General features: G+C 41.5%; 1 protein-coding gene across 1 annotated transcript; it reads left to right on the top strand.

Moving 5' to 3' along the window:
- The first annotated feature begins 5,910 nt into the window (after positions 1-5,910).
- LOC110490511 (sodium-coupled neutral amino acid symporter 2) lies at positions 5,911-17,499 on the top strand. Its single transcript, XM_021563934.3, has 15 exons — positions 5,911-6,271; positions 7,492-7,617; positions 7,801-7,882; positions 7,994-8,109; positions 11,005-11,171; positions 11,549-11,624; positions 12,258-12,340; positions 12,702-12,760; positions 13,552-13,722; positions 13,875-13,954; positions 14,105-14,205; positions 14,810-14,934; positions 15,068-15,212; positions 15,337-15,434; positions 15,597-17,499. Exons 2-15 carry the CDS (start codon positions 7,493-7,495, stop codon positions 15,699-15,701), a joined length of 1,533 nt encoding a protein of 510 aa, XP_021419609.2. The 5' UTR covers positions 5,911-6,271; position 7,492; the 3' UTR covers positions 15,702-17,499.
- The last annotated feature ends 3,615 nt before the right edge of the window (positions 17,500-21,114 follow it).

Here is a 21,114-nt window from a genome sequence, read left to right as displayed (position 1 = left end):
TGGAATCACGTAGTAACCAAAACAAGTGACCAAATATTTTACCCAAATATAACCAAATATTTTAGATTTTAGATTCTTCAAAGTAGCCACCCTTTGCTTTGATGATAGCTTTGCACATGCTTGGCATTCTCTCAACCAGCTTCATGAGGTAGTCACCTGGAATGCATTTCAATTAACAGGTGTGCCTTGTTAAAAGTTAATTTGTGTAATTTATTTCCTTCTTAATGCATTTGAGCCAATCGGTTGTGTTGTGACAAGGTAGGGGTGGTATACAGAAGATAGCCCTATTCTTCAGTGCAGTCGCAAAAACCATCAAGTGCTATGATGAAACTGGCTCTCATGAGGACCGCCACAGAAAAGGAAGACCCAGAGTCACCTCTGCTGCAGAGTAAAAGTTCACCAGCCTCAGAAATTGCTGCCCAAATAAATTCTTCACAGAGTTCAAGTAACAGACACATCTCAACATCAACTGTTCAGAGGAGACTGTTTGAATCAAGCCTTCATGGTTGAATTGCTGCAAAGAAATCACTATTCAAAGACACTCTGCCACTGCGAGGACAACCAGCTGTCCGTCCTCTCTCCCTGTAACGCTGTTTTAGGCGTCTCACAGTACGGATATTGCAATTTATTGCACTGGCCACATCTGCAGTCCTCATGCCTCCTTGCACGTTCACGCAGATGAGCAGGGACCCTGGGCATCTTTCTTTTGGTGTTTTCAGAGTCAGTAGAAAGGCCTCTTTAGTGTCCTAAGTTTTCATAACTGTGAGCTTAATTGCATACCGTTTGTAAGCTCTTAGTGTCATGTTCCACAGGTGCATGCTCATTAATTGTTTACGGTTCATTGATCAAGCATGAGAAACAGTGTTTAAACCATTTTCAATGAAGATCTGTGAAGTTATTTGGATTTTTAAAAATTATCTTTGAAAGACAGGGTCCTGAAAAAGGGACGTTTCTTTTTTTGATGAATTGTTGCTCTACATAAAAGATGGCCTGGGCTATAAGAAGATTGCCAAGACCCTGAAACTGAGCTGCAGCACGGTGGCCAAGACCATACAGCGGTTTAACTGGACAGGTTCCACTCAGAACAGGCCTCGCCATGGTCGACCAAAGAAGTTGAGTGCACGTTCTCAGCGTCATATCCAGAGGTTGTCTTTGGGAAATAGATGTATGAGTGCTGCCAGCATTGCTGCAGAGGTTGAAGGGGTGAGGGGTCAGTCTGTCAGTGCTCAGACCATACGCCGTACACTGCATCAAATTGGTCTGCATGGCTGTCGTCCCAGAAGAAAGCCTCTTCTAAAGATGATGCACAAGAAAGCCCGCAAATAGTTTGCTCAAGACAAGCAGACTAAGGACATGGATTACTGGAACCATGTCCTGTGGTCTGATGAGACCAAGATAAACTTATTTGGTTCAGATGGTGTCAAGCGTGTGTGGCGGCAACCAGGTGAGGAGTACAAAGACAAGTGTGTCTTGCCTACAGTCAAGCATGGTGGTGGGAGTGTCATGGTCTGGGGCTGCATGAATGCTGCCGGCACTGGGGAGCTACAGTTCATTGAGGGAACCAAGAATGCCAACATGTACTGTGACATACTGAAGCAGAGCATGATCCCCTCCCTTCGGAGACTGGGCTGCAGGGCAGTATTCCAACATGATAATGACCCCAAACACACCTCCAAGACGACCACTGCCTTGCTAAAGAAGCTGAGGGTAAAGGTGATAGACTGGCCAAGCATGTCTCCAGACCTAAACCCTATTAAGCATCTGTGGGGCATCCTCAAACGGAAGGTGGAGGAGTGCAAGGTCTCTAACATCCACCAGCTCCATGATGTCGTCATGGAGGACTCCAGTGGCAACCTGTGAAGCTCTGGTGAACTCCATGCCCAAGAGGGTTAAGGCAATGCTGGAAAATGATGGTGGCCACACAAAATATTGACACTTTGGGCCCAATTTGGACATTTTCACTTAGGGGTGTACTCACTTTTGTTGCCAGCAGTTTAGACTTTAATGGCTGTGTGTTGAGTTATTTTGAGGGGACAGCAAATTTACACTGTTATACAAGCTGTACACTCACTATTGTGCATTGTAGCAAAGTGTCATTTCTTCAGTGTTGTCACATGAAAAGATATACTAAAATATTTACAAAAATGTGAGGGGTGTACTCACTTTTGTGATATACTGTATATATATATATATATATAAACTCATATACAGTATATACAGTTGAAGTTGGAAGTTTACGTACACCTTATTCAAAGACATTTAAACTCAGTTTTTCAAATTCCTGACATTTAATCCTAGTAAAGATTCCTTGTCTTAGGTCAGTTAGGATCACCACTTTATTTTAAGAATGTGAAATGTCAGAATAATAGTAGAGAGAATTATTTATTTCAGCTTTTATTTCTTTCATCACATTCCCAGTGGGTCAGAAGTTTACATACACTCAATTAGTATTTGGTATCATTGCCTTTAAATTGTTTAACTTGGGTCAAACGTTTTGGGTAGCCTTCCACAAGCTTCCCACAATAAGTTGGATGAATTTTGTCCCATTTCTCCTGACAGAGCTGGTGTAACTGAGTCAGGTTTGTAGGCCTCCTTGCTTGCACACACCTTTTCAGTTCTGCCCACAAATTGTCTATAGGATTGAGGTCAGGGCTATGTGATGGCCCCTCCAATACCTTGACTTTGTTGTCCTTAAGTCATTTTGCCACAACTTTGGAAGTATACTTGGGGTCATTTTGCATTTGCAATAGCCATTTGCGACCAAGCTTTAACTTCCTGACTGATGTCTTGATGTGTTGCTTCAATATATCCACATAATTTTCCTCCCTCATGATAAGATCTATTTTGTGAAGTGCACCAGTCCCTCCTGTAGCAATGCACCCCCACAACATAATGCTGCCACCCCCATGCTTCACGGTTGGGACGGTGTTCTTCGGCTTGCAAGCCACCCCCTTTTTCCTCGAAACATAAGAATGGTCATTATGGCCAAACAGTTCTATTTTTGTTTCATCAGACCAGAGGACATTTCTCCAAAAGGTACGATCTTTGTCCCCATGTGCAGTTGCAAACCGTAGTCTGGCTTTATTAGAGCGGTTTTAGGGCATCTTCACTAGGTCCTTTGCTGTTGTTCTGGGATTTATTTGCACTTTTCGCACCAAAGTACATTCATTTGTGTTCTGAATGTACATTCAAGTACATTCAGAACACGTCTCCTTCCTGAGCGGAATGACGGCTGCGTGGTCCCATGGTGTTTATACTTGCGTACTATTGTTTGTACAGATGAACGTGGTACCTTCAGGTGTTTGGAAATTGCTCCCAAGGATGAACCAGACTTGTGGAGGTCTACAATTAATTTTTTTAGGTCTTGGCTGGTTTCTTTTGATTTTCCCATGATGTCAAGCAAAGAGTCACTGGGTTTGAAGGTAGGCTTTGAAATACACCCCCAGGTACACCTCCAATTGACTCAAATGATGTCAATTGGCCTATCAGAAGCTTCTAAAGCCATGACATCATTTTCTGGAATTTTCCAAGCTGTTTAAAGGCACAGTCAACTTAGTTTATGTAAACTTCTGACCCACTGGAACTGTGATACAGTGAATTATAAATGAAATAATCTCTCTGTAAACCGTTGTTGGAAAAATGACTTGTGTCATGCACAAAGTAGATGTCCTAACCGACTTGCCAAAGCTATAGTTTGTTAACAAGAAATTTGTGGAGTGGTTTAAGTGTATTTAAACTTCAGACTTCAACTGTATATATATGAAAACCGGATGTAATTATTGCGGTGATATTAGCCTTGCAGAGACAAAGAGGCACAATCTTCAAGTAGATCTCCTTTGCTATGCCTTTTTGGTCCTTTACTTTCAAGTTGGTCGCTTCCTTTCCGAGAAAGTGAACAGGAAATGGTTGATAAATAAAATATCTCTACACCTCTTGCAGCCAATCAGCTGACAGTAGGCTTTCGGTTTAGTAACACACTAGAATGCTAGAATGCTAGAATGCTCAGCAGAATTTTAAGGAGGTAGTAATGCTTTAAGCTACTCATACAGGTATTTGGGACAGTAACAGGGTACAGAGGTGACAAACCAAATGATAATTTAAACTACAGTGTCCTATAGAAATATATAATTGGGTGCATTCCATCCAAATCCATAGACAGACATTGACAACATTTAGACTTCACACTCTTGTGTATCAGTCAAAAGTTACGTTAATTTAAGATAATTCCCACTCCCGAGGTGCCTGCCCCACGGCCTGTATCTGGACGCATCAGCTTAAATTATGTTTTAATGTAGCATGGGGCCATGGCAAGGCTGGGGAATCGGCCCAAATCCAGGCCCTGCTCCACTTTCCTGATCCGTCTTAGTTTGGCAGGGTCATTCTAAAGCCCCAAACAATGGCTCCCACAGACCTATACACAAACTAACTCATGTGTGACTGAGAGGGGAATAATGTGTGTGTGTATCTGTGTGTGTATCTGTGTCTGTGTGTCTGTGTCTGTGTGTCTGTGTGTGTGTGTGTGTGTGTGTGTGTGTGTGTGTGTGTGTGTGTGTGTGTGTGTGTGTGTGTGTGTGTGTGTGTGTGTGTGTGTGTGTGTGTGTGTGTGTGTGTGTGTGTGTGTGTGTGTGGTGTGTACATCTGTGTTGCTACGTTTTGGTCTATAGGCTGGGAGGTTGTTCATACCCACACAGGGTTAGTATGTTTTGCATTGTATACTGTTCTGCTATCACATAGAAATTAACCTGGCACTAATAGTGGACATTGTAGGTAGGACTAGTGGGCTCTTTACAGTAATATCTCCTGAATCAGCAACTAACCCTAACCACTGAGGTCCAACTGGTCCACCAAACAACATTAACTTTGTTCATCTGCAAACTTGTTCTCAGAAATCCCTATTTTCTAACAGTGCCATGGGTTCATATGTACTTGAGTCACAAGTTCATGAAGCATAAGTAAAGACCCGACTGCTGCTAATATAATGAATGAAAAAGGGGTTATGAACCCCTCTCTGTTACGAAACTGTGTGATTTCACCTTAATGTCAGACACCCCAGCTGAATCCATCAAAAAATGTGTGGCATACTGAGAAACATTGACCCTGCTACGGACAATAATAAAGTGATAGCCTAATACATGTGTAATAGCCTAACATGTATGGTGTGTGTGTGTGTGTGCGTGTGTGTGTGACACAGATAACAATAACAGAGACAGAGCCTGTGTGTGAAGTCAGGGGCAGCTTAGTTTGTTTAGAAAGAGTGTGTAAACATAACTTTAACAGCATGGGTGAGAGAACCAATGCGTTGCTTACACTCGCAAAGGAGCAGAGTGTGAACCTAAAGCAGATGTAAGGGAGTCACTTCATGACAAAGGATTGGGATGACAAGGATTCCTGGCGCGCTCACTGAACCATCGTCACATGATTCGTTTGCGTACGTTAATCTTCTTAATACTGGGAGGTCTTCTTTGAAGCTTTAGTCGCATTTAAAATTCGACTGACACCCAATCTTGTGCTTTCTCATCAGTTCATCGTCTTGTCAATTTCATGTCCGGGAACCAAATAAAAAACGGTCCAGAAAAGGAGTCATGGCCTAATTATCGGGGTGGGTTAAACCAAAGGAATGTTGGCCTAGACTACTATGGGCTATAGTTTAAAGTATAGACTATTGGCTAGGCTCAGTGCAACACACAGAACAAAACTAATGAGGACACAGTGATCCAAATACATGATCAGAATTTGACTTAAACTTTTTCAATGAGCAGAAATCAAGATAACCGATTGCACATTGTGAAGGGCGGACTGAACCACCCCCTTTCCTGTACCGTGTGTTTGTACACAAACCGCGTCATTCATTCTGGTGTGTGTAAAGTCTATGCCTGTCGCCAAGGCAAAAAGCCACTCCCCTTCCTCCTCGAGCTGATGCAATGCTGGATAGATATAAAGGTGCAGACAAACCCCTCCTCGTTTAGACAACGTAAATTCAAGTTGCGCATCACATCATTGGCAATTTGATTTAATATAACATCTTAAAATTGAGCTTTTAAGCAATTATTATACAAGTGTATCCACATTTTAAGTTATTTTCCTATTTAATTGGGACAATTTCATTGTATCTGAAGTACATTTATTGTTGCTGATAATTGGGAATTTAAAACCTCAAGGATAAATAGTTTTTAGTAGAATATTGGAGACATTCAACGGTGAAGGAATTGTTTAAATTAAAATTGCTAAGGATCGCCACTTTTTCATAGGGATTTTATTCGTTTTATCAAAGGTAAGATTCTGTCTGCGCCGCATCTTTTACTGTCTACCAGGAAATATGCTGGGTTACCCGGTGTAGGCTAATTATCTTGTAATTCTCTATTTATAAATTGTAATTTACAATTCTATAGGGCTAATAAATTGCTGTATTCTGTATTGTAAGTAATTAAGTCTATTCTATTGGAAAATGGGTGAAATAATTAGCCCAAATATTGTGTAGTGAAATAGCGGGCCGATGTATATAATCTCTTGCATGTTATTTCCCTAGTCAATTAGTCAAGATCAGTTAGGCGCAAAGATCAAATGTATTAGGTTATAGCTTTTTATTTCTATATTCTTTATAATATTTATGATGCTATGCTATAGGCCTAGGCTACACAGCGCAACGGGCCAGACTCGCAAGTATATAAATAAATATCACTGATGCTGTAGGCTAGTGGGCCACATTCTTTCTAGAGGAATGTCGTCGGGGCGGTAACCAAGGAAGGAATGTAATGGATTTGATGGTTGAGTCTTTTCACTTATTTGGGATACTTGTAAATAAGAGACATCAACGTCCAATAAATTATGCAACCCAAATGAATCATGCAACTGTAAGCTACAGTTGAGGATATCTAAGACAGATATAGGACTTAGAGCTCTGCGCAAAATGGTGCCAGTCCATAATAGACAAGCACGTGCCTTTGTTTCCATCAGTCAGTCATGGAAGAAATCTTATTAAATGGAGCCCAAAATCGAATTATTGAACAGTCCCATGTCTAAAATGTTTTAGATTAGGCTGTGCTCTATCAAAACCCTAAACTAATAACATGATCTCACATTCTGTTTGAATACACGGGATTTGTTAGTTACATATATTGGCTGATTAAAATGGCAATTCTTCTTATTTAACACGTTGAAATTGGGGATGAAAAGACTTGCGCAATGCTTTTGTCATTCATATTGGGTATGTGACGCTGCGCTGATGTGGATAGACGCGGATGCCGGGCGGCTGGTATTTTTCCACTGGCTCCTGGGATGAGTCAACCCCCCTTCGTCTGGTCACATGACTTCAAATTTATGAGGTAGCTGCAGCGCATTGAGTAGCCTAGTCTCTCCCTGTCCAATATTGATTATTCGACGTCCCTGGTAAAACTCACGGTACAATAAAAAAAGAGAGTGGGAATGGTGCAGGCAAGAAGTTCACAAATTAACACAAATTGCTTCAAGGTTTTCCGTTTGTTTATTTTACAGCATGAAACAGGCCACTGCAAAGACAGAGATGAGCCGCTTCAGCATTTCCCCGGATGAGGATAGCAGTATCAGTTCCAATAGTCATGAATACAGTTCCTGTCCAACCAAGAAGGTTCCTATTGACAGGTGAGGCACTGCAGCCTGCTGGGTCTGAAGATGCTCTGCAGTAGACTTATGCCTGTGTTTCTAACCGCAGAAATGTCATCAACTTGCATATTTTTGTGGAACTTGTATTATGTTTGTTTTAACGGCTGAATTGGAATGGGATTAATCCATTAAATAAATGATTAATGCGTGTTTGATTTCCAGTCAATATCCCGATATGGATGCGGAGAGTCAAAACTTCCTTCCAGACTACCACCTGGACAAGAAGAAGTATGAAACAGATTATGTAAGTGCTGGACTGATAACATATAGGTTACCCAATTTGAGGCTTATGGTTTACTATGTTTTTATTTGAGTTTTTTTTCTTACTGAGTAAATTTGACTTTATTCTCAACAGCATCCAGGCACCGCCTCTTTTGGGATGTCAGTCTTCAACCTGGGCAATGCTATTATGGGCAGTGGCATCCTTGGTCTCTCCTATGCCATGGCCAACACTGGCATTGCACTCTTTGTGTGAGTACTGTTCTTGTGTTCCTGTATGCCAGTGTCAGACTTGGGTTTCAATGAAATCAATTGCACATCTGCATTGCTTGTTGTTAGGGGTTTTAGGCTGGGTTGCTGTATAAGCACTTAGTGACATCTGCTGATGTAAAAAGGGCTTTCTAAATAAAAACTGTAAACTGTACTGCGGGGTCAATCAACGTTCACACTGTGTCATCCAATGGCAATGTCTGCAGCTGGCAAGGTGTGACGAAGAGATAGTGGTGTCTGTTTTAAAGAGGTTAACACCAATGATATATCCCAGGATTGCTGATGCTATGTATTGGCCAATGAGAGGCTTTGAAGCCACCGGTCGGCCATATTGGCAGTCCCCAGAAAGAGTAGTCCTCCATAGGAATGAATGGAATTCTACAGTATTTCAATACAATTTTTCAAGGACAAAATTACATGTATTTAAGTATTTTGTTGTTGTAGAGGGGACAGTAACATTAGTACCATTCTACTTTAAGGAAAAACGTTGTATATATATTTTTTGTGCTTTTTTATGTTTAACTCAAATAATATACTTTCAATTATGCATTTAGGTGTCTGTTAACTCAATAAATGTGGCAAAAACAAATGTACACATTAATACATGTATTTTATTTGATAGCTTCCAAAATTGTTTTTTACAATGGTGGGAGGGTGCCAAGATGAAGGCGCAGTAGCATCAAAACAGCACCCCCTGTCAGTCAACTAGTGTATATATAAATAATTGGAATGAACATACACATCCACAATTGAAATGGAGCTCAGCTTTATGAATCTGGGAAGTAGGTAGTAGGAATTAGGAGTGGCAGGTAACCTAGCGGCTAAGCGGGTTGGGCCAATAACCCAAAGTGTTCTTGTTTGAATCCCTTGGGTGAAAAATCTGTCGATGTGCTCTTGAGCAAGGCCCTTAACCCAAATTGCTCCTGTAAGTCGCTTTGGATAACAGCATCCACTAAATAACTCAAATGTAAGTCAACATCACATTGAATAGAATGCAATATAGAATATCACTGTATGTCACTGTATGTTGCTAGTGTAGAAGATAGTTTGTGGAACTCTCTGAGTCTGAATGCACTCAGTCATATCAGAAGCAATACAGCACATTCTAAACTTAGCAGTGTGATATACCACCAGCTACAGCACAATAAGGTCACACATCTCAATATCTACCAATGTGAGGCATAGATACTGTACATACAACCTGAGCACAGCATTTATCCACAGTCTACTGGAGATGTGTCCTTGTCTAAGACAGGGCATTGGATAACCCTGAAGGGAGTTAGAGTAAGCTGGTGAGACAGCCTACAGAGATCAAAGCTTATGCTACCGCAGGGCACGGTAGCTAGTAGCCACGCAGGTCAGTGTTTACAAACAGCGGGCGTACGATTGTGAGCGCTGGGGTTGGGTGTGTGGCGCACTAGGGGGCCTTTCATTTGGGCCAGTCACTCGAAGCCGGGGGGAAGCCGCTTAGCAGCGCTAATCTTTCTGCATTGGGGCAAGAGTTATATAAAGTGTAAGGTACTGTAAACGGGCCTCACATGAGATCATGAATGGAGCCCCCCCCCTCCCCCGCCATTCCAGTAGACTCTTCTTCTCTCCATTACACTCATTACAAGTCATTTCAACCAACGTTTAACCAAAATCCAATGACATTACATTCTTTGTTGATTTCACGTTGAATTCACGTTAGTTGACAAATCAACCAAATTTAAATCAAAACTAGACGTTGAAATGACGTCTGTGCCCAGAGGGTAGCCAGTCTGAAGGGCCACTTTCTCCAACAGCTTATGAATATGAATTATGAATATAATACCTCTGATTATTTGTGTATCATTGTGAAATAGGAGAAATTCTGTAAAATATATATACCATACTGAAAAAAACCTGGGCACTCAATGCAAAACCCTTTATTCATTTGGCTTCTGCATTTCCGCCAACATACCATCTTCAGTGTATAAAATCATTTGTGTATTTTCACAAAGGCCTCCGTTTAAAAAAATCTTTGTTTGCAAAAGGTTTCCACACCATGGGACTTGCAAACACTTCACCGCTGGGTAGATTCAGTATTTACAGAGTGAAAACAATTACCTTGGGGTCATCTAAGGTATATTTGGTGAGTCAGTGAAGTGCATATGATATGATAAAATGTAGACTAAACTATTATGGGCAGAAGTGTAAACGGTGACAAGTAGCTGAGTTGAGTAATCATCTCTATACCACTGTGTTGTGGTTCTGAAATTGTGTGTGTGAGTGAAATGATTTTCACAAGGCCTTCATAATGTGACCATAGCTTATATTTTTCTCAGTGACAGTGTTAGCTCTGCACGGCTTGGCTGCTAGATAGAATATCCTGACCTGGAGCCCATTGTCCAAATCACATCCCTGTATCTGGATTGTGCATAGCTGTGTTGCATCAAAACTGTCCCCATGACAAGGTCTTTGCAGATCAGCTCACAGACAGAACCTATTGATCCCTGTGTTTGGGTGCTACAGTACAGTAGAGAAGTCGCTTGTATGTCACTTCCCCAGCCTCAACATGGTCAACATGAGATGTGTCCTTGCGATGGTCAGAACACATTTTCCATGTGAATTTTAGCCTTGCGTTGACCTATGGCGTTTTTTGTCTCCACGTTCAGATGGAACCATCGGGAGATCAAGTCAAAATAATGTGTTTGAATTGGGACTGGTGAAATGCACCGAACGGAAACCAAGCTTGCACTTATCCAATATGCACCTATCAGTAGTCAACTGGGTTACAGGGTGTCCGTGTGGTTAATTCCAGTCGATAATAGCCCTTACCAGTCTTGCAGGCAATAGCAGTCCTTTGGCCTGGTTCCGTACCTTACTCGTGATACAATGTTCCTCTTCTCTCCACAGAATTCTCCTGGTGGCTGTGTCCATCTTCTCCCTGTACTCTGTGCACTTGCTTCTAAAGACAGCCAATGAAGGAGGGTCACTGGTCTATGAACAGCTGGGTTACAAGGCCTTCGGCATGCCCGGGAAACTGGCTGCATCCATCTCCATCACCATGCAGAACATCGGAGGTGAGAACTAAGGACACTTCAATGGTCATTCAGAAAGACAGATCAAAGTCAGGGAGACAGTCAACTCCTAGTGGATCAATGAGACTATGTGGAAAAAAGTCCAAAGTCTAAATGTCAGTGGTCACACTCAGAAAAGGAAGAGCAGCCCATTTCCCATAAACCAAATGGTTCTGTAAATGTTTACAATAAATATTTGCAAGGGTACTAGACTTTTCAATGGAACAAACATCCCTTCTGCGAACCAACAGGCCTATTCATCCTTAGTTAGTGCTTCTAGAACCATTTATGTCTCAGAGATGTCTGTTTTGGAACAAAATAAGGCATGTTTTGATGCAATATGACTTTGACTAACCGTGACTTTGCTTTTACCTTTGCAGCCATGTCCAGCTACCTCTACATTGTGAAGTACGAGCTGCCGATCGTTATCCAAGCCTTCGTGGGAGCTACCAACGGGTAAGCAGCTTTGTCTCTAGATTCTGTGTGTGCGTTGGTGTGTGTGTGAGTCTTTTAGTCTGCTGTTAGAGTTTGGTTTGAAAAATGGCCCATGGTTGATTTTGAGAGGTCGACCCTCGAGGTGAAGCAGTGACTTTGGTGTCATTCAAAATGGCGGTGGGTTGTTTTTGAGTGCTGTGCTGGGAAGATGTGAAGAGGCCTCTTTGTCCCTCTCAGCAGAGAGAGGGAGGTGGGACAGTGTGTTGTCGGCAGCCGTTCAAAGGGTCCTTTTAGAAGAGCCAGTGCTGCACAGAGACAGACCTCTGGATGAGCTCATTCAGACCAACCAACTGGCCCATCAAACATTCATGTAGTGTTGCCAGCATGTAGCTAGACCACCCTAAGTGCAGGCTGCTATTTCTGTGTGCATTGCAGACATTCTGCCATGTTTGTATTTTACAACACCAGTCAAATGGGAAACGAACGATACAAAAGTTTTGATATAGGTCATATTTTTTCACAAAAGCTAGATAAATGCTGGGATATGAATGTGTGTAAGCGTGTGTGGGTGTAACTGTGTGTTATTATATTAAACTGTGTGGTGATATGTGTGTACAGTGTATGACGAGGTCTTGTCTCTCCTGTGCGTTCCAGAGAGTGGTATGCGAACGGGGACTATCTTGTGATCTTGGTGTCAGTTGTCATCATCCTGCCACTCTCACTTCTCAGAAACCTTGGTAAGACACAATACAGAGTGTGGCACTTTACTTTGTGTGTGTGTGGTGTGTGTGTGTGTGTACACGTGTGTTGTGAAATGCAGCACTTGTGTAAAATGTTGGGAAAGGGTAGGGGATCATGACGCACTTTGGCAACGTGTGTGTGTAATAGGGGCCAGAACAGTTTGTTTACATTAGATTCCTTTTTGACTGATAAAGTTAATATATTGCCTTAGAAGAGTACATTCTTATTCATTGTAATATGGTTTTAATATATGTTATAACAGGGATATTACACAATTGTTAGTATATTTACTATCTTACATTTCCATAGTATATGAAGTACTCAATGTTTTTTTCTCTCTCTGTTACCTTACTTCAGGTTACCTTGGTTACACAAGTGGTTTCTCCCTGCTTTGCATGGTGTTCTTCCTGATTGTGGTGAGTCAACATCCTAAACTACTCCGCTGTTGTGGTCTTTACAGTTCAGGTTATTGTAGTGAATAGCTCACCTACAGATATGATATCTTAATTTTATCACTCTGTTGTCTAAGATAATGTTCCTGCACAGTAGGAAATGCAAATTGTAGTGTATTTAAGTTTTTTTTTTCACCTTTATTTAACCAGGTAGGCAAGTTGAGAACAAGTTCTCATTTACAATTGCGACCTGGCCAAGATAAAGCAAAGCAGTTCGACACATACAACGACATAGTTACACATGGAGTAAAACAAACATACAGTCAATAATACAGTATAAACAGGTGTGAGCAAATACGATGTGAGCAAATGAGGTGAGATAAGGGAGGTAAAGGCAAAAAAAGGCCATGGTGGCAAAGTAAATACAATATAGCAAGTAAAACACTGGAATGGTAGATTTCCAGATAAATCTTGATTTATCCTAACTAAAATGTATCAACCACATTTCCATTAATTATAATCCATACAGAAATTCAAAATTCCTGTCGCTGCAGGACTATTTTCATGCAGTGAGAAACTGGTCAAATGAAGATAGAACACCTGAATAACTGACACATTGGTTTACAATTCTGACCTGCTCACACTAGCCGGACCATGACCAAGCATTTCAAATGACCTATCCCCTCTATTGTACGTTGCTTTCTAAAAGTAATGAGTTTTAATCTGTAGTAGTTATATCACCAATTAGCAATGTATGTAGCCAATAGTCTGTACCTTTTGTATGGGAGTCTAAATGGGCTTGGTTGCTTTTCCAGGTGATCTATAAGAAGTTCCAGATCCCGTGCCCTTTCATCCCTAACATGGACGTGATACTGAACGAGACGGTTAGCAAGGTCCTGAACAACACGATGGGCTTCCTCAATACCACCGCCGGTGTCTACAACGAGGACGTCTGCACACCCAAATACTTTGTCTTTAACTCTCAGGTGAGAAATGGACAGATTTGTTGAGTGGTAAATCGATAAATAGAAAGAGAACTACTTAATGGATGCCCAAGTGCTTTCGTACCTGTATTAGTTTTTTTTATGTCTGTGCATGTGTCAAATGTCTAACGGTCTTGTCTAACGCTCTCCTTCAGACTGTGTATGCTGTTCCTATCCTGACGTTTGCCTTTGTCTGCCACCCCGCCGTCCTGCCCATGTACGAGGAGCTTAAAGAGTGAGTCTATTGCTGTTTACCCAGCTGCCACACACAGAAGTGCACAATCACACACAAACACACACACAGTTTATATCTGAAGTATCTGTGAAGGAAGAAAGAGAAAAGAGCAGTGGTTCTGTGTTGTCTAAACCTCCTCTTCTTTCCCAGTCGTTCCCGTAGAAAGATGCAGGGCGTGGCCAACGTGTCTTTCCTGGCCATGTTCATCATGTACCTGCTGGCTGCTCTCTTCGGATATCTGACCTTCAACGGTGAGCCAGCCCCGCCCCCCTTAGAAACATATTCATCCATTTTTTAACAGTCGGATACAAAACTAGTTTGAGAAGGAAACAGTCCGTTTCGGGGCTCATACAAACAGTTGTTTTGCAAGGACTGTCCCCCATGAGAAATACACCAATGATCCTGTATATTTGTTATGGCAAGGACATCGCAGCAGGTGTCCAGCCATGTTCCAGACTTCCCTAAAAGTATGGCTACGCAATGGCCCTCGTTAGCAAGGACGACATGACGAAAACGAATGAACGAGGGTGCGAAAGTTACGCACAACCTCGAATAATCTTAGCTGTATTCCAATTGATCTCCCAATCTCAGTTTGATTTGGCTGGACATGTAACAGGCAGGCTACAAAGACCTTTCTGAACGAACACCAATAATACAGCTAAATGAGTCAATGTTGACCGTAGGGGTTATTATAGAGCATTGCTGACCAGGGTTCGATACCCGGTTGGTCACACATGGGCCCTGTGTCTGGATATCTGAATATTTGAAAGGTGTGGAAATGAATTGAATATGTGGCTTTATAAGTGAGAAGGAAACAAGCATAAATTAAATGACCGTATTGGATTGGCTTTACAGTGCATGTGGAGTCCGAACTTCTGCACACCTACTCCAAGGTCTACAAGGCTGACGTGATCCTACTCATCGTTCGTCTGGCCGTGCTGACAGCTGTCACCCTGACTGTCCCTGTGGTGCTGTTTCCCGTAAGCCCGACATCTATCTATCTGTCTGGCTGGCAGCTTGTCTGTCTGTCCATCCATCCAAAACTTGTGAGCGTTGTCAAGTTCGGTATTGCCACCATGTTGACCTTGGTCCCCCGTCTCTGTCTCTCTGTAGATCCGCACGTCGGTCAACCAGCTGCTGTGTGCCTCCAAGGAGTTCAGCTGGATCCGCCACACCATCATCACCGTGGTTCTGCTGGCCAGCACAAACTGTCTGGTTATCTTCGTCCCCTCCATCAGAGACATCTTCGGCTTCATCGGTGAGTGAATGTGTTCAGCTGGTCAGGTGCAGTTCTAGAAGTTGAACAGCACAGAATCCAGAAGTTGTAATAGAGAAAGAAAAGAGGTGAACATCCCCACTGAGCCTGTCATCTTCCTCTTCAGGTGCATCTGCGGCAGCCATGTTGATCTTCATCCTGCCCTCGGCCTTCTATATCAAACTGGTCAAGAAGGAGCCCATGAAGTCTGTGCAGAAAATCGGAGTAAGAAACCATCCCTCTCATTTTTAGTCCATGCAATTGATGTGTTTGTGGGTGTTGTGGTCTGTGACTCCTGGCAAGGAGCGACAATCGTATAGTGGAGAAGAAAGCCTTGTTGTGTTTGTTGTGCTAAGCCCAACCGTCTTGTCCTCCCTCTCTCTCCAGGCATCCATCTTCCTGTGCAGTGGTTTCTTTGTCATGATCGGCAGCTTGACCCTCATCACCCTGGACTGGATCAACAACGCCTCACAAGCCGCCAATGGACACTAGGATACCTCATCCACCAGGGGTGGGCACCACACCATCCGCAGCTCAGCCGCTAAACATCTGACCGCTAAGACTGCTACCCAAGAAGAAGAATATGACCTCACATACAACAATGTTCGGCTTTGAACTCTAAGCAAGAGACTATACCATTCCAATGAGAATGTACTGAACTTTGTACAGTATGCAGTTAAGCCACACAGGTGGTGATTTTCTTTTTTCCTTTCGTTGTGCTTTCTTTGTTTCGTTTCCCGTTTTGGACTTTCTCTTTTTTTGTTATTCTGGTAGAGTTGAAACATTTGACGGTGCCTCAAACAGGGATGGTGTAGTTGTAGAGTTCCAATGCAGCTCATATTCAGGTACTGCGTGTGAGCTCAGCTTTTTGGGCACGGCGACAACTTTTCTCAACCAGGGCCGCACGCAACCGCGGACATCCTGGAATCCCAGAACTCATTAGAGGTGAAGAACGTGACAGCAGACTCTACTCGACGTGAATAATTTAGTGTTCAACTTCTTATTTTTTTAAAACATTGCCAAAAAAGGTATTTGTAATATGTGTTTATATATTTAAAAAGCACTTAATGTTCAGCACACTCGTGAGGAAATTGTATGTTCACGGACTACTAGACCGCTTATCAGTATTTGTACCAAGGCTGTGTGACCTAGCTAGTGGTGTCGGCTTCACTTGTAAAATGCTTAGTATGAATCAACGAAACCTGCCTTCTCAAAACCCCACACTGGAAGTTGCAAAAGATCTCTTTTAAAGAAATGTATTACGCATTGTAATGTATTGAAGACCTTGTTCAAATCTAGCACAGCGATGATACTACTGCTTGTAGATGGGGCATGCTCCCTGTCAAATCCCCCGGATGCTAAGGGGAGGGGGACGTTACACTTTTTCTTTACGGAAGAATATCTTGAATTTGACCACATGCGTGGTTGTAATGTACCTGTTTAACTTGCTAAAATAGTTTGTTTTATGGCGGTTTTGAGACCGCACATAACCAAACGTCACATCAACGTTACATAATGGCTTCCATGCAGAACTGAGGGAAAGCGGAGGAATGTCATGTGAGCTGCTCAGTGTCTGTCAAAATGTCAGTGTTATTCTAACGGTTGGCAGCTTCTCCTTATTAAACATAACCGTAGGTACAAAAAAAGTTACGAAATGATTGATACGGATAGTGTAAAGTTGGCTTGTCACCTCGTCACAAACACGAGGTGAGCGGCTCCCTGCTTCCAATGTTAACCTCACACATCATCCAAACTGTTATTGTCCTGCGATTATTTATGGAAGAACATGAAATCAATGTAATTTTATCTATTTTACTATATTTATATATTGTACATATATATATATATATATATCTATGAGTTGAACTACTGTATATATGCTATGTTTTGTTTAACCTTCTATTGGCATTTCACTAAACTATAAAAATAGCTGGTGAATTTGGTCTTTATCAATTTACCCCCCTATGATTCAGTATGGAGCTGTTCACTTTCATTTCTGGAACCATAGTGAGAGGGTTTTCCCTCTTCCACTTGCTGTAATTCTGAAAGACCATGTTTAAAGTGGAACCTACCAAAGCATAGTGGCAGTGGTCTTTGTGTAACACACTTCTATTTGTGACCCTGATAACCTGTTCTCTCATGCTTTATGCACGTCTTGGTTAGAGAGTATGTGAGCCATCTCTTGACCTCAGGAGCAGAGGGCATCGCCCACCAGTGTTACACTCTTGTTTCAATGAAACACTATGTACATCATGTAATTATTGTCTAAATAAAGTCAAAGATAACCCCACACATTGTCAGGTCTTTGTGTCAGTTCTATTTTGCAGACCAGCTGATTGTGGTGTGCTTTTGCAGGGAGCCCACCGTATGTTGGGAAAGTGATGGCAACTCCTGAGACAAAGAACTGGAACCCCCTCTATTTTGATTAATAAACTGCAGATGAACAAAACAATTTCAGGAGAGAATATTAGATTGTCTAAATATTGTGGTGGGAAATTATGCCACAAGTGAATAAGTTACAGGTCTGTGAGAGCCAGAAATCTTGCTTGTTTGTAGGTGACCAAATACTTATTTTCCACCATAATTTGCAAATAAATTCATAAAAAATCCTACAATGTGATTTTCTGGATTTTTTTTCTCCATTTTGTCTGTCATAGTTAAAGTGTACCTATGATGAAAATTACAGGCCTCTCATCTTTTTAAGTGGGAGAACTTGCACAATTGGTGGCTGACTAAATACGTTTTTTGTCCCACTGTATGTAAATTGCCTCAATATTGCTGCAGCAGCAAATGGGTATCCATAATAAAATACAAATATTGAAATAAGCTTGGAGTCAGGCAATGACATGGTGTGTGGTCCTCCCACTATGAAATGAATTATGTTGAACTTCACAGGGTGGTGAAAGTGCACGGACCAGTATGAGTTTGATGCTCCTTTCCAATAAATATTGAGGGTCTTATTCTGGTGACATGATGATCGATACTTGACTGCCGTTTGACAAATAAAAATGTTCTCGCTCTTATCATTAATAATCTCATCATATATTGTAGACTATCCTACTTGCTGAGCCTACCCGCACAGTATCTGCAAGCTGTTTAGCTAAAGGGCATGTGCCAAGACCAGACTAGGCACATTTGCTATTTTAATGCAACACTTTTTGTGCAAAAACTATTGGTAGAGATGCAAAAGCGATGGAAACACATTGAACCATTGCATTTTTATTCGGTACATGAAAACTTAAGCAAAAAAAGTACATTTTGTTGCACTATGTCAACATGCACTGATTTTTATCCTCAAGGAATCTGTTTGGTAGAAACACACCACTGGGGGGAAAATGTGCATATTTTATTTTTGCATATTTTTTGAATATTCCCATGAAAATCTGTCGTCAATTGGATGAAAACCTAGCCATTTGAAGTGATTTCTGTAAATGAACCACTGTGACAGTCAAGTGGGGTCATTTACCTTCAAATTGCACAATAACACTACAAAACCAACCACATATGATCAAACTCATCCCTCCCCAACCGCCCTGTGGGTTGTCCCTGCCAGTGCGTTCCAGAAACAGTGTTTTATTTTGGGAGCCCTAAACCAGATTTGGTTGAGGGGCCCCCCACCTCACAGGAAAATATTTTAGTGGCCCCCCTCATGATGGTGGAGAGAAAAATGTAAATCTACACATTTTGCCATGGGGCGTATAGAAAATAAATTCCGTTTTACAGCTAATTTCCTGCAATTCTACCCATTTTTCCATAGGGTGGAGAGATATTTTGGCAGTTTTAAAGCAATATTTCGACAACTTTAGTAATGACTTATGCCATATTAATATGATATCTGAGTGAGAATGATTTACAAAATTAATGGGGGCCCCCTGGAGGTAGGTATTCAGCCATGATTACTACAAGTTTAGATAGTTGGCTAACTACTAATAAAAAAATTGTTAGCTGACATGGCTAATTGAGCGACTGTCAGTAGCTGAGTTTCCGTCCAATTGGCGACAGATTTTCATGCGAATCTTCTAAAATCTGCATAGAAACAATATGTGGTTTTTCCCACCAGAGATGTTTCCATCAAATTGACTTGCTGTAGATAAAAGGCTGTGAGTGATGACGTATTGCACAAAATACAAGTTAAATCGGTTTCCATCGCATTTTCAACTCTACTGATTGTTTTCTCACAAAAAAACTCTGGTATTGGCACGTGCCAATACCGCGCGTTATCTGCGCGATGTTGGTTTGCGCGCACCAGGGAAAAACGTTTTATTTATTTTTATATTTTTAAAATCAGATAACAATTAAAACAAAAAAATAAATATTGTGTTAATAAACACATGTAAGACAGTTATATTGCAAATTATATTTTTCATATTATAGTAGTGAAAATGACTTCGAGCCAGGAGTAATGGTTTAGTGACATATTGAGTCAAAATATTTATTTTTCTTTAAATGTCACAATACAAATTAAAGTATTATAGCTGTTTAGGGAATTACTTGAAATATGAACTACATATTATAAATAATTTACAGGAAATAACTGTCCCTCAATGTCATGTCACTGGTCACCCTAAATAAAAAAACACCACTTTGAAAAAAATGACATCCTTGTCAACTTTCTGGTTCAAAGGTTTGTTGGAGGCGGGGCTGTTTTTAAGAGCACATGGTGAGTGCACCCTCTCTTCATATTAGCAATATATGATTAAAATAATTGATCACATTATTACATTTACAATTTAATAAGTGTGGTTTGAGCTACTGTGGCCCCCATTTTAGATATGCCATCTTGTCAGCAGATTTGTCACCGGTGTTACGTCCCTGATGTTACTGTTCCTGCTGGTAACACCAGTGACAATCAATCACACTGCTAACTATTTATATCAATGTAAGGTTTTATACTGTTTCAATATTGTACTTTGTATGGCTTTCCTTTTGATAGATAGAGCAAATAAAAAAGTGCTGCTGAATAGCAAAGGCTCTACAGAGAGCGCAGGGATGCTACCCAGACCGCAGAGAAGCCTACATAAAAAAATCTTACTTATTTATAGGATTTAGATAGTCAAAAAAGAAAGAGAGTGAATGATCTCACATAAAGAGGAACAAGACAGTAGCAAAAGCAATGTCGGGTCAGTCAGAAAAACAGAAAGATGTTGAGCAGGATAGAGAGACCGCTTCTTTTGCAGGGAAAACCCCTTTTGGGTGGTGACACCACAGGAGAGAAACTTGCCAGTGCAAGACTCCTGAGAACTTGCAGTTTACAATGGATAAAATGCACAAACTTGGTCTTTCACAGTCCAGCAACCTGGAGGAGATTGCAGATAGCACAGTTTGCAACAATTCAAAGGCATGCACCTATGGCGAATGGCAAGAAAGTGAACACTCCGCTGCACCGCCTGCTAGACAGCAAATCCAACGAAGAGGTGGAGTGGGGGGTTCACTAAAGTGGACAGTTGACCTCGGTCCGCCACAGGAAAGACAAAGGATACAATGTCTTTCGATAAGGAGGTAAGGGACTCTGGCACTCAAAATACATTGTCAGTGAGGAAGCAGTGAAATGTAAGGCACAGAAGATTTATGGTGTAACCATAAAAGGAACCATGCAAATGCTCCAGGTTCTGAGTAATCACGCCTGGCATCCTAAAATACAGAGACATAAGTTGTCTCTGTTAAGCAGTGCAAAGCATGTGGGATTTCCCATGTCATGGACTCCAAGAAATCACTCTCCCGACAGTGGTGTCTGGACAAGACAGAGCACAACAGAGCAAATGAAGAACAAGAGAAAATTAGCTTAATCACTATGAAGAAGGATATAGCCATAACTGAGGAAGAGCTGGTTACCCAGTTCCAGTATCGGCTCTTTAAATTTAGGAAACATCTGTTCAACAGCCAATGGCAGTACCACAGCTACCGG

This window comes from Oncorhynchus mykiss, chromosome 15 (genome assembly GCF_057628025.1).
Source record: "Oncorhynchus mykiss isolate SJ-2025 chromosome 15, ASM5762802v1, whole genome shotgun sequence".
Taxonomy (NCBI): domain Eukaryota; kingdom Metazoa; phylum Chordata; class Actinopteri; order Salmoniformes; family Salmonidae; genus Oncorhynchus; species Oncorhynchus mykiss.
The sequence above is the reverse complement of the archived record's forward strand: the minus strand, read 5'-3'. Positions and strand labels throughout refer to the sequence as shown.

Coding starts and splice junctions, on each gene's coding strand:
- LOC110490511 (XM_021563934.3), top strand. CDS start 7,493: ATGAAACAGGCCACTGCAAAGACAGAGATGAGCCGCTTCAGCATTTCC. Junction 7,618..7,800: donor AAGAAGGTTCCTATTGACAG/GTGAGGCACTGC, acceptor TTTGATTTCCAG/TCAATATCCCGATATGGATG. Junction 11,172..11,548: donor CACCATGCAGAACATCGGAG/GTGAGAACTAAG, acceptor TTACCTTTGCAG/CCATGTCCAGCTACCTCTAC.